Source organism: Sinocyclocheilus rhinocerous, unplaced genomic scaffold, assembly GCF_001515625.1.
Source record: "Sinocyclocheilus rhinocerous isolate Xijiao unplaced genomic scaffold, SAMN03320098_v1.1 scaffold1710, whole genome shotgun sequence".
Taxonomy (NCBI): Eukaryota; Metazoa; Chordata; class Actinopteri; order Cypriniformes; family Cyprinidae; genus Sinocyclocheilus; species Sinocyclocheilus rhinocerous.
In genome coordinates this window covers 626,290-643,480 of record NW_015650690.1, presented here as the reverse complement: position 1 = coordinate 643,480, position 17,191 = coordinate 626,290, and the positions used below count along the sequence as shown (strand labels likewise).

Genomic DNA, 17,191 nt, shown 5'->3' with positions numbered 1-17,191 from the left:
AGCCTTGGAGGAGAGTATTAACTTTGCACATTAAACAGGGACAGAAGAAAGTAACAAACACTAAAAAAGCTTATACACTTCCAGTTTATGTGGGATAAAATCCTAAATTGTCCTAGAATGCTTCCAATTTTCATAAAAATGTAAATGAGAATATGTACTGCAGAAACAACCCAAGGCTTTAAATGTCAAACAACAAAATGAAACATTTCATAAATGTTATTCTCACATTTACTCAAAATGAAGACATCCATGGTTTTCCTTGGTGATACAAAACAACTCAATCCTGACACTTTCTTAAAATGATCTCCAAACTAGTTTAATTCCAGAGAAGCTGCGCAGGTCTCAGTTGAGAAGGATCAGTTGTATTCCCGTCAGCTCTACAGAGCAGATCACCTCATGAATATGCATAGGAGTATGGACTTGGCAGCAGAAGTACCATAATCCTGCCTCTTTCCACCAAGTCCAAGCCTTCCATTCAAGCCCGGGATGACAGAGGCTGAAGGAGGGGGCGATCTAAGGACACAGATTCTGAAGGAAGCGTGTATGAAACACAAAGTTGATTCAAACAAACCGCACGCTTTGCTGACTCCGACGACGGAGCTCTCTGTGTGACTGAGGTGTTTGCAACGATGCAAACTGTTTTACCTCATGTCTGATTGGTGTGACCCAGTCTGCTATTCAACCCCATTAATATCCTCTCTGCTCAAACAATAGAGCAGAGCAAGTGAAAGGGGAGGGGGGTCCTCTTCACCACTGCCCGGCTTTATTCCGCTCCTTATAGCCGGCAGATGCCTGTCTGATGGTGTTTACAATAAAAGGCTTATTAAATCAGCCAGCCTGCAGGCGTCCACTGACTGCTCATCTGCACCGACCCTGACATTAATGTACATACACTCAGCTATTTCACTCTAACTTTACACCCACAGATCATCTGATCATTCTAGAGGAGGTCATCAAGTGCGTCCGCACGATGGCACTGTGCATGCTTTTAGTGCTGCTTCCTGTGATTTAATGTGTCTGCGCTACTACAATATGAAATTAAATGGCAAAAATAATTGTCTGTGACCAGGTTGTCCCCTATTGTCCATTATTTGGACAAAGAGCTAGTCCTGTCTCAAATTTACAGCATTGAAAGTTAACATACAAAACCACTCAAACAAGCATCACAGAGCCACAGTGTTTACACCTTTTGTGGAGGTTAACCTATAAACGGCTTACTGAAAGGAAACGTTTATCTAAAATTTCTGACATTATTTATAATATTCTGACACCCTGATGTCATTCACAACCTATAACATTTTCTTTCTTTCAAGGAACACAAGTCTTGTGAATGATTTACTAATTAGGAGTGTAGCAATCAAAAAATGCAAATTCAATGCATCATTTACTGAATTTAATAACTGATTAAAACAACTATAATGATGTACAATTATGTGTAAATGTATTACCCAAAAATACAATTTCAGAGCATGAAAAATGAACTGTACCAAAATAAATCATAAAATAAATAAAGAATCAAAGTCTGAGCAAATGTTTACAATCTTTTTACTTACAATCTTATGGATGTACAATACATAAACTTGGATAGAAGAAAATATTTTACAAAAGTTACCTTTTAGCAATATGACATACACTACTTTTCAAAGGTTTTGAGGCTTGTGACATTTTGTAAATGAATTTAAAAGAAGTTTCTTGTGCTCACCAAGGCTGCATTTATTTAAACAAAAACAGAAACAGTAATATTGTGAAGCATTACAATTTAAAACAGCTGCTTTCTTTTTTAGTATATTTTAAAAATGCAATTTATTCCTGTGATGGCGAACTTAAATTTTCAGCAGCCATTTCTCCAGACTTCAGTGTCATATGATCCTTTGGAAATCACTCTAATATGCTGATTTGGTGCTCAAGAAAAATTTATTTTAATTATCAATGTTGAAAACAGTTTTGTGGCTTAATATTTTTGTGGAAACAGTGATACTTTTTTCAATATTCTTTGATGAATAGAAACTTTTAAACTGTATTTTATGTCAAATGAATACCTTTATGAAAAAGATCAACTGTACCATAAAAATTGACTTTTTTAGTCACAAATACTTCAAAATATTGACATGCACAAGGTGAAGCCATGCTAAATTCAATACACCTACACCATCAGCCTTGTTCTTCGAACTAATATAACATGTTCCAGTCATTAAACGCTACACAGGATCCAGGCCCTAGTATTCCCTGATGGAAAAAGCTGTTTCCTCAAGCTCATTAGGAAGAGGATGCAAAGGATGTTTCTCAGAGAAGTGCAAGCTGTGTCTGGCTTCAGGACAGATCACCAGCTCTTTTAACAGGGTCTAATAAACATACACAGATGTGTGACATGTCTTCAAGCTAACCGATTCTTAGATGGTGTACTCACATGCGGTTGTGTAAATGATGTAACCATTACAAGGTTGATGGAGGGCAAAATGTGGTGCTAGAATCTGTAGTATGCATGTTTGAAGAAACCATTAAAACCGCCTTCCATGCAGCATGCTACGTTTATGTCAAATATTATGATGTGCTAGTCTATGTTACATATATGCACATCAGCATACATGTAACATATATGTAACATAACCAAATAATATAGCTTAGAACCGATCATCAGAATTTAATAACATTTTTTATCATTTTCAATGACACAAAACAGGCTAAACTCAATAAGACTGCAACACTCAAAGTGACACTTATTTCTAAATCTGCAAGCAGGCTGAAATTGTGAATAAAAATACTGCGCTGGTGAGTAAATGTGACAGAAACTATGTACTCCAGTGCAGGAGAAAATGTAGGTTAGCAGTCAGCTCCTCCCAAAGCTGTCACCCATCAACTCATGCCCCTCAAAGAGAACACAGCAAAGGAACATGTTTACAAGCAGGTTTGATGGACATGGCTGGCAAACCTCCAGCATCAAAATTGTATTTACAGGCATGTTGAGGTGAGATGACCTCAGCTGTAAAGAGCAATGCTTAGCCAAGATTGACATTAGATACAATACTGGGATCTCTTTAAACATGTGTAATTCTGTATACACCTTCAAGTTGCTAATAATTAGAGAAAATATTTAAATAAAATGTAAAAAGGTCTCATACAAATGATTTTAACAGGATTGTAAATTCTGCTCTGCAACAACCCTGATGAAAATGTGTAGCTTGCAAAATAGCCATGTGTAAAACCAGTGTAATTACCACATGTACCCCCATGGATAATGGGTACATCAAACTAAATATGGTTTCTATAAAAATGTATGATATGTTTTATGAAAAACAGTAGCTTAAAGCAATTATAAAAATATTTAGCTGTGACTAAATTTCAACAATTTTTATATTACTTTTAAGCAAATTCATTAGGACATATTTCACAAAATAAAATAAAATAAAATAAAAAATAACAGCTGAAACAAAGTAATATATTTGCCTTAAAAAAACACCAGTTTACATTCTCACCATTCTAAGGTTGAAAAACTGACAAAACATTTATTCTCACATCTAGCATCACTGGTTTTGTGGCCTGGGTTTGTCCGAGAGCTGTGCAATGATATTTTTTCCCCCTTTGCTAAGCCGCATTAGCTCAGTATTTGAGCATTAGCCAGAAACCTTAAACTAACTTGCAATGATTTATATACAACTTCCGTCTCCACAGAAACTGCCCGGAGCACGTCTGCGTGCTTCTGTACTGCGGTACACACCCTAACTGCTACAATTTCAACTTCTTGAACACTGCAGAAATTTTTTAGACATTCCAGCTAAACTATTTACCTGTCAATCGGCCAAAACAGACTGTCTTTTGTAAGACCTTGTGATAGACAAGGACTGGCTAAATGGGCAGCACAGACTCATTCATCACATGAGACTGATGTCTTTAAGACCCTGATGAGTCAGAGGACCATGAGAATTAATGACAATCTTGTTCAGAACATAAAAGAACAGATATGAAAGGAAGAACTTTAATTTCTTCAATCAATATATAAAGGTTTCTCTTGTTTACCATACCATAACAGAGGATAGAGCTGCAACCTGAAGGCCTGCAATTCCAGCTTGTCTTTCAAAGTTAAATTACATAAAATTAAGTCACATGTCTATGTCTTTAGGAAGGGGCTCTCAAAGTCAACACCCAATTCTTATGCATAGAAGCATGTGTAATAGAGCTTCAAGTGCAGTCGTGCAAGGGCACTCCACTATACTCATTTCCTTAAAGCTGAAAAATTTATAATGAGCCATTTTGGCATCATTCAGAAAAAGGATTACTGTTCTCAAATACAATACACAGCCAATATTTCGATGTACTTTAGCTCTCATTTGTTACAAGCCTGTTCCCTGGCAAAAGCTGCTAAGCTTTCACCTTCCACAAACTGTGTGCAAAATTCACAGTACTTTCCATTACAAAAATAACAGCAAACACTACTTTAACTTCTTCAAGATGCATAAATGGAGTTAAAAATAAATAATCTGATGGCTTTCAATCTGATTGACAGATTGCAAGTCGCGCATAGAATACAAGACACTACAGGTGAATAGGGTAAAATTTTAACTACTAGATATCACCATACTTTATAGCTGATTAATCACAGTACATTAAAACAACTCTTTTGTATTACAATTTTTCTGAAATGTTATATTTAAATACACAAATGAGGCACTTTATGATTAGATATGCACTCATCTGCACACATTTCTAGAACAGAAATCTAAACATTAGATTAAGCCAGGTTCAAAATTCTTGTTTTTTCTTGCTTGTTGTTTTGTTGACATGTAAGGGAGTTAAAGGTTTTACAGAGGAGATTTTAGATATTTCTTTTTATCACTCCATAATTCAGAACATAAAATCAGGAACAAAATGCTATATAAATCAGGCGAATGATATATAAACAAACTACTCTGCACAAACCTTACATTTGGGTGTACAGTATATACTGTACTGAAGTGGAGATTTCATTCACTTAGAGAAAACAGCCTTTAAAGATATATTTAATTGATAAGTACAGACGTAAATAGACAATAAACACTTAAATGTGTATTTTGGATGTTTTCTTTCCACTAGTCTGAAAGATGACAGATATGTTATGGAAGCAAAATAGCACAAAATCTTACATTTGACCAGTGCATGAAAAAACAGAGGTTTTGCCTGTAGCACCTTGCTTTAATACCCAAGAAAGAAAATCAAGAACCATTGATCATCCTAATTCACAAACACATTGCAAAACCAATGCAGAAATTTCACATTGCACACTGGGACTGAACCGAAGCTTTACATTCATATTTCTTACTCTACATTCAGAACACATAACTCAAACCACAGGAAGGGGGCAGAGGGATCAATACTTAAGGCTTCTAGTGCAGGCTCTCTTTCATTTTTATTGTCAAGCTGTATATCAATAACAGTTGATCAGAAGCAAGCCACTATGCCACTATCAAGCAGACGTTATATAAGGGTTTGTAAAGTGAGAAAATTTGTAATATGCTTAACACAGTTTAGCATAATCTTCAGTCTAATGAATAATTTAAATTAGTGGTAAACCTACAACAACCTATCAATATATAGGAAAAGAACAGACACTGACATTCAAAAATGTATATAAAATATGTATGCTTTTGATTATATATATGCATATATATCATCAAAACTGATAAAACTGCACACAGCCTATACTCTACACTCTAATAATACTGTATAATACAAACGCCCACATTTCTGTGTCTACTTAGCAGAGAAATGACATACTAAATATTTTGTGGCCACAATGATGCAGAACGTAATAATTTAGCTCTTTCTGCAGGGATTCGGTATCATGACAGGCTGTATTTGAGGAAAAACGAGGAAAGAGGAAGGGTGGCAGGAAAAGGATAATGATCCTCTCCCATGTCTTCTCCAGCGATACATTACACTCCCTGTCAGTGACCTTGAAACACATCAGCTTCAGAGCGCCAGATCCCAAACCACATATGTGTGCGTTTCAACAATTTAAAGGAAGGAACAGTGTCTTCCTGATTCGTAAGCTTCATATCTGTGCTCGTAGGGATTTACAAATGGCTTAGGACTGTGTTTCATAGTTTCAGATCTTTATGTTAGGTTTTGACACAAAAATGTACAGCCGTAGTCAAGAGATGACACAACAGGAGAATGATCATATACTGTAGCTAGTTTTATCCAGAGATACGGGTGAGACATTTTACTACGCCACCTGCATAAAGATGCAAAGAGGACATCTGGAATAGGTCGAGCAATGGAGAAGAACCTCCCTCTGATGTCCTTTCATGGGTGACAACATTAATCTCATCCTGCTCCTCTGCAGTGGTTGCTTGGGTTTCATCCAGGGAGAAAAACTGAGGGGCCCAAAGAAAGTGCCTGCATCTTGGTTGATGTAAGAGAAACTAAAGCAATGGAATCAAAGAAGGTTTTCGGCTCCTAATGACCCAGATTCTGAAGCATATTAAAATGTGACTACTATGAAGCTTAAAAACAGACAACGTCTCTATCAATCTACTATTTTCCCATCACTAGCACTATCGCGAATAGTACCACTTTTATTATTTCCTCAAAAAAATCCCTTGATTCAGTTTCCCATCCTTTAATAAAAAAACTATGTGAAGCAACCGTTTCTTTCTTCTCCAAACTGTTGCGCAGCCAAACTGTTTTTATTCTTGGCCAGAGAGTCAGCGTTTCCATGGTGCATGGCAGGACACAGCGGGTGAGAGCTCCATTCAGAGGGAGAGCCAGAAAAATAGAGAAGGAAAAATAAAGAGAGAGAGAGATTGAGAGACATTATACTCACAGTATACAGCTCGTTTGTCACTTTCACCAGCTCCTCGTGCATCTGAATGCCAATTTCTTTACTCTGCAACACACACACAAATTTAAAAAATGGGTCATAAATTAATCAAACTCTAAACTCTACATTATAGATTAGAATATATTCAAAAACAACAATAAAAAAAGGACAGAAACATCTAGAAACATTAAAACCTCATTTCCTATTTGCTAGACAACTAGTATTACTCATTCAGTTTAGGGCTGCAACAAACAATTATTTTGATAATAGATTAATCTAACGATTATTAGAACGATTAATCGACTAATCATCGATTATTTAACTGATTAATCAGTAGACATTTATTGGTTATTCAGCTTTTGCAGTTAGTTAAAATATTTAGTTATACATATTCTAACAAATAAATTAAGGTAATCACTTCAGCTTTTGAAAGTCATATTATGTAATTACAATTATACAATTAATTTATACAAATAAATATATTTTGCACACAAAATGAGATGACAGAGAAACTCTCTTATTCACCATTTATTTAGCTATATGAAAAAGTAACTGAATGACACATCATTCTGCCTAACATCTCCTTTTGTAAGTCATATGGATAAGAAACAAAATAAAGGTAAGTGATAAGATGTTTAATTTTTTTCATACTGTGTTCATTTTACTTGTGCAGCTCTTAAAATGGGTCATAAATTGCCTTAAATTTATTTTTTAAAATTCTGCTGATACCCTGTAAATAGTGAAATAAAATTCCTTCCTTCATATTTGTTGATATTTGTGTATTGAAAATATTTTTGATTGACATTTAAACTCCTATCTGATTTTCTATATATATATATATATTTTTTTAAAAAGGTCTTTTTTTATTTGGGTTAATTAAATTAATTTTCGGGCTACCAAAATCTGAAGAGTTCCTGCCCAAAGGGCTACCAGGGATTTTGAAATTTTGCGAGCCCTGTGCAGCCTCTGTTGGCTTTCCTTGGCAGTTAACCTGAATGATCAAACGACTACTCGACAACAAAAATATTTGTCGACAGTTTTTTTATTGTCGACGTTGTCGATAATGTCGACTAATCGTTTTACCAAACCTGAACCCTAATTCAGTTCCATTTATAACTTTACAACCACATGTTTTTTGATGGTGTCATATTAAAGATGTTGTTTTCTCATTTTTATAGACTGGTAATATGTGTCACAAATATCAGCTCTTTTTTATAACCTGCCAAGCATCACAAACATACTTGACCGACATCCAAAATTCAAGCTTACATGGCAAATGAAAGCAATTTTTTTATTTGACTTTTTTACGGTTGTGTTTGAAAGTGTTCAGAATAACATACTTTCACACTACTCTAATAGTATTTCTGCAGTAGGCTATGCGGTATACTGCAGTAAGAATTTTTTATTCATGGAATATTCAGATGAAATACCTACTACATAAATAAAGCATACTGCACACTATATCCTGAATTTCCATTCCAAGTGAGGCAAATAAACTGAAAGTAATATTAGTAATATTATTTTTTTTACCGTTGTCTTCACATTTCTATTGTTTCAAACAACAATATTTGCTTAAAAATGCAAAAAAACAAAACAAAAAAACCCCATTAAAAAACGATTTTTTTTTCAGTAGCTTGGTTTGACAGAGATGACTATGAGTGAATATTTATGGTTTCAGTACTCGTTGATTGATTTTTGACTGTTTAATTGGATGTTCTATCATCATCAGGCTGGAGGCTTCATGTTTCTCATTGCTGTATGGTGACCACACAATATTGCCGCAAAATGCCAAAAAGGCTCATGTTTTCAGTCGATCGATAATTTGATACAATGCTTTTCAAATAACCAATGCAGCATCATTTCCTGCATTTCTGTAAACAGTGGTTCAGACAGGGACCAGGCTGATTCAGATATTCTGACTGTGACACTGAAAACTGCTTATGCATTCCTGTGGGAAAATAATAATTTAATAATGCTATAAACAAGTTAACGGGAAAGAAGACAACTCTAGAGGAGAAAAACATTTCATACCTCCTCCCACACAGCATAGCTGCTCCTGCTTACATGCACACGTACACACACCTGCTGCCGTGTGAGCCGAGAAAATGCACTGTGTTTAACTCTAAAGTCAGTGACACAATCTGGCAGAAATCGGAGGGCAAGAACTCCAAAAAAGCTGGAAAATGTTCACTGCAACCACAAGTTTTTTCATTAAGCACAAAAGACAGAGACCGGCCTAGATAGACACATTCAGACACAAAATACGTCTGGTAAAACTCCCATGCCGACAGAATCTGCAGGTACGAGCATCACCTTTCCTGTCAACAGTTCAAAAGCTGTGCGTAGGAATGGTGCATTTCTCTGAGGAGAATTTAAAAAAAAAAGGAATCAGATGACAAAACAATCCATAATACAATAAGGAAACAAAACAAAATGATATCAAAAAGCACGTAAACTAATTTTTCTAAAGTGACATCTGTGCAAGAACAGTGTTGACTGAAACTAAAACTATTAAAAAATAGATTTCGGGAATTGAAATAAAGCTGAAAAAATACTAATATTAGTTGAAAAATGTAAACTTAAAAAAAAAAAGTTAGAAATGTTGCCTTGGCAGCTAACTGAAATAAGCAGTACAAATTACTAAATCTAACTGAAATAAAAAATAAAACTAACCAGAAATATTGGACAAAACAAAAAAGCACATAACGAAATTACTAATACTGTAATAGTATATAAATAATACTAAAATAACACTACATCACACACTACTGGAATGAAACATTTTGTGATATTTTGATGCAATAGAGAGCTGTCATACTTTAAAAAAGAACGCGTGAGCTTGATCCCAGTCTGTTTGAATGAATTACCCCAGTAGCCCTCCAGAGCCCTTTTATGTTCGTAAAGCATAATGGACCATAATTCCCAGCGATCAATAAAGGCTACAGCATGTGTATAGTCAGGCCTGTGCTTAGGGATCAAAAATAATCTCTCTCTACACATGAATGTGTACATACACATACACACTTATCCCTGCAACCAATTTACACATCTAATCATCCATGCTAATGGGATAAGCACCTCACAATATTTCATGCATATGTGTTGATTTTGTTTTTAGGAAACATGTAGACTCAATACAGCACAACAACTGATGAAAGAGATGAAATGCCTGATTGAAAAAATGTTGTCCAGCAAATCATATAAATACATAATCACTGCTCAAGAGACTAAGTACAGAACTACAAAAATACATTTGAAATAATTTGATGAGAAATATTTATATTTAGGGATGTATCAATATTTATATAAAAATTATACTATTATATTATACATTACATAAAAATATTTGAATAAACAATTTTATGTTATTGCAGACAACCAATAAAATGTCCAATATTCCAATTTCCTACTATTTTGTAAATTAAGTAAATTAAAAATAAAACAAAAACTAAAATTAAGGATTTGCTATAAGTGACTTTATTAGTGTTTTTAAAGGTTCATTATAAGTAGTATTGTTAGTAAATATTAGTTTTTAAACATAAATAAAATAAAAAATAAAAACACAAATAAAATCAAATGTATATCAATACTAATAAATAAATAGATAAATAGACAAACAAACAAATAAATAAATAAAAATGTTTAAACTAATTTAATAAATGCCTTGATCACATGTTGAGTGAAAAAAAAAACATGAAATTATCACCATGGGAAAATTGCATAACAAGACAGGACATTACATCTTAATGAGGTGTTCCCTTTTTCTTTATCTTCTCACAAACCCACTGCAAATTCATGCTTTTACAGAGCCAAAACAGGCATTATTAAACGGCCCATGGGGATTGAGAATCAGTGTTACAGCATACATCACATTCACAGCAGAGAATATATGGCAACAGCTCTCAGTGGAAACCTCTGATGCAATATTATGAAAGAGCCAAAGCCACTGACACACTGCAGTCTCTTGCCGCTGGTAACACTAGCGTAAGACCGTTCAAAGTGCTGTCAAGCTACAGTACATGTTTCCCAGCTGTCTTTGCTGCTCATTCATCCTCATCCGACCCACCAGCGAAGCGTTCTGCTGACCTCAGGTGTATGTTTTTCATCTCTCTGTGTGCTGGAATCCTCTGACATGGACAAAACTGCTGTAAGTGTCTACTAACTGCTACTGAACGTCTTAAACACATAATTAAAGAAAAAGTTAAAATAAGAGCTTAAGGATGTAAGGAAGGCTATTCATTATCATTCCAGACGGCAGACTCATGTTGCTAGACTGGTGATTCTCAACTGCTTTGGTTTTTACACTGGACATCAAGCAGTGATCCAACTGTATAAGAGCACCAAAAGTAATCAAAAATGTCGTTTTATGAACTGTGAATATGTTTTATTGCCACAGTGTTGTAAAGATGATTATAAAATATCAACTTTTTAAAATCGGTTCATTTTAGTGAATCAAAAGTACACTGTACAACACAACAAGAGTTGTTCCATTCATGAACAAGTATTGTATTATTGTACATTTGCAGTATTGTATGTTAATTTTATGCATACACTCATGAACCTGAGTGGAAATTTTGTTCTCATGTGTCAACATGTAGGCTATAGAATGACAATAAAATGAACTGAACTGAACTGAACTGAACTGAAATGATTCTTTTGAGCCAGTCATTTTAATAAATCATTTAAAAACACTCACATATTAAGTGAAGTGTTTATGAGTTTAGATTTTTATAATCATTTTACTAGTCATAATAGTTTGACACTAGAAATGCAATTTAAAGGTTTCTTCATTTTATATCCACATATTAATAATATTTATGATTATTGGTGATAATATTTGTAAAAATAATGAATGGCGTTCATATTATATAAGTTATTTTTGCTCTCTGTATACTAAGAACATTAGCTGGGAGAGAAGTTGTTTTAAAGCAAAATGGACATTCTAACTGTAAAATGCCTAAATTATAAAAAATTTAATCAAACTAAATTGTGATCTGAATCAGATAAAAAAAAAATAGAAGTGAATTGGAATCAAATAACCTGTAAATCTGTAAAGATAAGCAGTCCTGTTAATAAATACGAGCCTGTCACATCACAGCAGCATTCATGCATGCATTCATACAGAGTAAGGTATCTTAGGTGACCTTGAGTACACACACTGCAAGCAATTAACAGTTTCCCAGGGTGCTCTGGGTGTGTTTTATCGGTTCACAGTCACCTCACTGAACCACTTTCCTATGAATGGCGGCTGGAAGCACAGGGCCTCACCTACAGGAAAAGCAGCCAGGTGTAAACACACTAGTAGTGTTTGGATTACACCACAGGAATCCAGGCTATGTGTTGACAGTGTTCCAACTCATATAGTCCAGACCCCATAAGTCACACCACAGAGAATACAGCCAGTGGCGGCACTCCTCGCCACAGTATGACTTTAACTCGGAGAGGAGGTGCATAAATAGGCTGTAGTCACACTGTGAGACAGCATGCATTTAGACATGCACATTCATTTTGTCGCATACCATCCATACACACCGTCTGCAAGCATTTAAAATCAGCCTAAAATTCCAACAGTACAGCTAAAACAAGAAAGCAGGAGGTAGACAGTGCTGTGCTAAGAAAAATGTCTGCCAAGAAATTGCATGCAAATGTATGAAGTCAACTGGCTGTGTGAAAGAATACATAATGATTTTGGAGTGGGTGTTATGATTTTCCACATTTGGAAAGGTTCAGTGTTTCCTATGGAAGATTTGCGACTTTTTAATTGCACAATTCAGACTTTTTTTTCTTGCAATTCTGAGTTTATTTAACACTTTTTTTTCGCAATTCCTAGAAAAGTGTGAGATATGAAGTCATAATTGTGAGATATAAACTCAGAAATGTGAGATTTAAATGTGCAATTCTGAGAAAAAAGTAGGCATTGTGAGATATAAGCTTGCAAATGTGAGAAAAAAGTCAGAAATGAGAGATAAAAAGTGGCCTTTTTTATTTTTATTCTGTTGTGGAAACTAAACAGTGAGATGTAAAAAAAAAATAAAAAAATTGCGAGATGTAAACTCATATTTCAGAGAAAAGTCACAATTGTGTGATATAAATTAGGAAATGCAGGAATTCTGACTTTTTTCTCAGAATTGCAAGAAAAAAGCCAGAAATAAAGTCAAAATTGCATGGCGGAAACAAGCTTTCATAGTCTCCGGTATGTTTACTGCAAGAAAACATTTTGTGCAGTCCTAAAAGTCACAATAGACCTAAAAAATAAATGACTCATCTCGTTTTCATGGATGTATACAAATTTATACGCAATTAAAATATGCATACAATACTGAATCCCACAATGCAATGCATTTGATCTATTTTTAATCCAATTTTGTATTAAAAAAAAAAATTCTTGGCACTTAAAAGTCTGATCAAATAGTGAATATTAACACAGAGGTTTCTGTTAGCTAAAAGTGGACATGAGATTATCATGGTATTTAAATGGATGTGAGAAGAAAAAGCTTACAGTCAAAGCTACAGACCTTTTTGAAGAGCCGGATGACGTCCTCGCTGATCTGAGCCAGGCGAACAATGACATTATTAATGTAGATGTCATTAAGTGTGGCATGATCTCTGCTTTCTCTTCGAGTCTGGTTCAAAACCAGATACCAGCAGTTTACTGAAGAGAGGAGGTGTTGTTCTTTCCTGGAAGGACAGAGAAAAGGATAATAATTATCGAATATCGCATTTTTTAACAAGGTATCGCATATCGCATTTTTCTTCAATATCGCACAGCCCTAATAATGTTAAATACTGTGATAAGTTGGCTTGCTTGCGTTTTTCATCCCTTCCCACTGAAATGTTTGGCTTGTTCTCCAAATAACATTTCATCTTCCCATAATTGTCAGATTGTCAGACGAAATTCACGAAAAGATGAAAGAAGATATTTTGAAAAATTGTTGGTAACCAAACAGTTGACGATAGCCATTGACTTACATAGTACGGAAAAAAAATACTATGAAAGTCAAGCGCTACTGTCAACTTTTTTTTTCAAAAATATCTTCTTTTGTGCACAACAGAAGATAGAACCTCATACAGGTTTGGAACAACTTGAGGGTGAGTAAATAATAACAGAATTTTCATTATTGGGTGAACTATCCCTTTAAGTCTCCAATACCACACATACAGTACTCAGCACCTGACAGTAAACTGATCACTTAATACCTTAACACTGCTAAAAATAATATGCCGAGACAGAAATCGTCCTAGCTTGAACTTAATCAGCTTTTGGGACCATAAGCTTGTGTTCTGTGCTAACCCTTCACTTCTTTTCTTAGTCCTATCTTCTAAACCAATCAACAAGCTGAAGAACGGGGAATGCAGAAATAAATAACTGAGAGTTGAGAGTACTGAAAGCCGAGAGATAGCAGGATGAGGCTTTGGATAAACGACACAAGGAGCAAAGGCAATTACTTTAGAGAGTATTTGGACTAAGGGGAGAACATCAAAGTGTGGCCTCTTGCAAGAGTTAGTGAAATGCTAATCGCTGCTAATGAAGAACGTATATCTCCCTGCTGCATGTGGTGAACGTTATTAGCCCTGTAATCTGCCCTCAAATGAGGATAAAGAGTAAACAAAGAAGCATATGCCAAGGGGTTACTTTTAAAAACACAACTTTATTGAGCAGGAAATCAGCATATTAGAATGATTTCTGAAGGATCATGTGACACTGAAGACTGGAGTAATGATGCTGAAAGTGCATGCAGCTTTGCCATTACAGAAATAAATCACATTTTAAAATATATTAAAATAGTAAACAGGTAGTTTGAATTGGAATAATATTTCAGAATTTTACTGAATGATCACCATTATTGATATACTATGATATTTAAATTCATTTATCAAAAATTCCATGATATTACCATAATAAAATCAACAACAACAAAAAAGTATTACCACGGCATAAGTCCAAGAAACATGGTAAAACAAGGTACAACGCATTTAATTAGTTTCAGCCCTAGAGATATGTATTTCAAGATTAAAATTTGCTGGTTTGGAAATAATCTGATCCACTGTGCTGTGGATTCTCAGTAAAAATATATGAGAATGTCATATGACTTGCAAAACACAAATGAATAAGTAGCACTGTCTGTTCATGCATAGATTCCTCTTAAAAATAAACTTTATATGCAGAAGATATGAACTGCATTTACAAGAATGAGGAACAGGAAGAGGAAGGAGTGTAATGCAATGTGCCAGATCACACAGATGCCGCAGCAAGTCCCACAGAGAGAGCTGAAAGACGAACAGCTCAAAGTGTGGCTGTGCAAAATGATCAAATTTTTTATTTTTTTTGCCCCTGCTTTTGAAACTGGCAATTGTAGCACTAGGCCATAGGCTAGATCTCTACAATAGATTAGAAATCGCCTTATTTCATCCAAAACTGCGGAAAGACATTCTCTGGCCTTTTTCTTTTATTCTCATTTTGAATTTTTTTCAATATTCAGAAAATAGATCAAAAGCACTGCTCCGACTCTACAATCAAGGCCTGAAAAAAGGATCACATGATTCATAATCACATTTCTCCAATTGCTTTTTTCAGTGTTCATGGTACATGGTCCACAATCCATACAAAGAGCCAAAGATCACATAAAACTCTAAATTTAATTACAAAGGCTTTGAAACAAGAGTGCAATGCTCTGAGGCTCTCACATACTTATGTTTTCTTTATGCTATGTGTAGTTAAAATGGGTTTGGGTAGAGACAATGAACATCCAGCTAACGTTGGAGATCAAAAACTGGTTGTAAATCTGCTCGTTCCATTTTAAAAAGTAAATACTAAAACATATTATTTTCACAATGCTACTAAAACAGTTCTGTTAAAATTACTGATTCAAAAAGACTCATGAATCAGCATTCTCATTAGTATGTATGAATAAGTCTAAATCACTCAAAGAGGCTCTTGATTTACTGAACTGTTTACTGAATTAACTGCAAGTCATTATATTCATCATGTTCTCAAAGTACTACAAGAATCATAAATAGAATAGTTAGGAATCAGAATTATTAGATTCTAAAGTCTAAAATGAACACAAACTCAAAGACAACAACAAAAGCACAAATCTTTACAGAAACCCTGACCACATGTACAATTTCCTTCCATAAATACAATATGTATCTGCCAATGAAAAGCCATTTTCAGCTTATAAATATATAGTCAGCTGTTTTAACACACAACAGCCGCCTTGGGACAACTATACACCGAGCTGTGCTGTGATTGTTTGTGACAGGAGACAGGGGCTTCTGGAATTTGGTGATATCCTTTTTGTGGGCCGCTTCAGTCCTCAGAAAGCCTCTGGCACAATAACACTATTTAAATAAAGTTCTTATCATAGCTTGGCTGTAAACACTTGCCTGTGACGTTTTTTTCCCCCACAATTTTTAAGTTGCATGGATTTGTTTAATCATTTAGTACATTTGTAGTAGGACATTCAAAAGCAAACACAACAGTTTTTCACCCTCATGTGTTCCACAGAAGAAAGAAAAACATGAAAGTGAGTAGATGATGACAAAATGTTCATTTTTAGGTAAATGATTGCTACAAATGAAAGCACTTGAAAACTAAAAGATATGTCTCTCATTGTTTCACATCACTCTAGACGCAAAATCTACCAGGTTTACTGCAGTTCCTCACACATAAATACAAACACACATGATAAGCAGCTTCAATCGAGCGCATGGCTGCCATTGATCCACAAAACGGACTGATCCTCAGAGGTTTCCAGTCAGAATGCATATGCATATGTAACATGTACATACATAAAAAGTGATAAGTTTTATGTGTATTATTGTGTCTTTTTTAAAGCTACGCAAGAGATCTAAAGATCTCTAATCCTATGCTAAGAAGCGATAATAAGCAGTTATCCGTATTGTACTCAAAAACACCCACGCAGAGTATGAGTAGGGTTCAAAATCACTTCACACTTAGCTTCATTATAGCAACACAAGCCATAAAACCCAATCATACAATCACACTCACCGCCTGCCACAATATTCATTCAAGAAAGTGTTTTTTTATGTGCCAAGCCCGATACAGCTTTATCAAAGAGCTTTTAATCCAGTCTGGGGTGGCTTGCTCAAGCTTATCTCCTGACGGAAAAGCAGAGGAAGGAATCAAGTGCCAAATCAGGAACTGTAGTGGAAACAGAAACGGGTGCACACGCTCCCCAATTCAAATGCATTTCCGCCTTTTAAGTAAGCTTCAATAAATTGCAATTGCACATTTGTCGCTGGCCCCCAATGTATGATTGCTCCCAGCTGTAGATCCATGAGAGCACTGGAAAAGAGAGAGAGGAGAAAATTTCATCTGAGCACTGAATGGTAGGACAAGGATTAACTCAAAAGCTCATTGCTGATGATTCT

At 35.0% G+C, this 17,191-nt stretch overlaps 1 protein-coding gene across 1 annotated transcript in view; it reads right to left on the bottom strand.

The window, feature by feature from the left end:
- The window catches only part of LOC107712067 (SLIT-ROBO Rho GTPase-activating protein 3-like), an 82,832-nt gene that overhangs the window by 35,411 nt on the left and 30,230 nt on the right, over window positions 1–17,191 (bottom strand). Inside the window, exons 3-4 of the mRNA XM_016517191.1 lie at window positions 13,312–13,474; window positions 6,800–6,862 (exon numbers count right to left, since the gene is read on the bottom strand). Of these exons, the coding sequence (XP_016372677.1) occupies window positions 6,800–6,862; window positions 13,312–13,474 (226 nt within the window). The remainder of the gene's footprint in view (window positions 1–6,799; window positions 6,863–13,311; window positions 13,475–17,191) is intronic.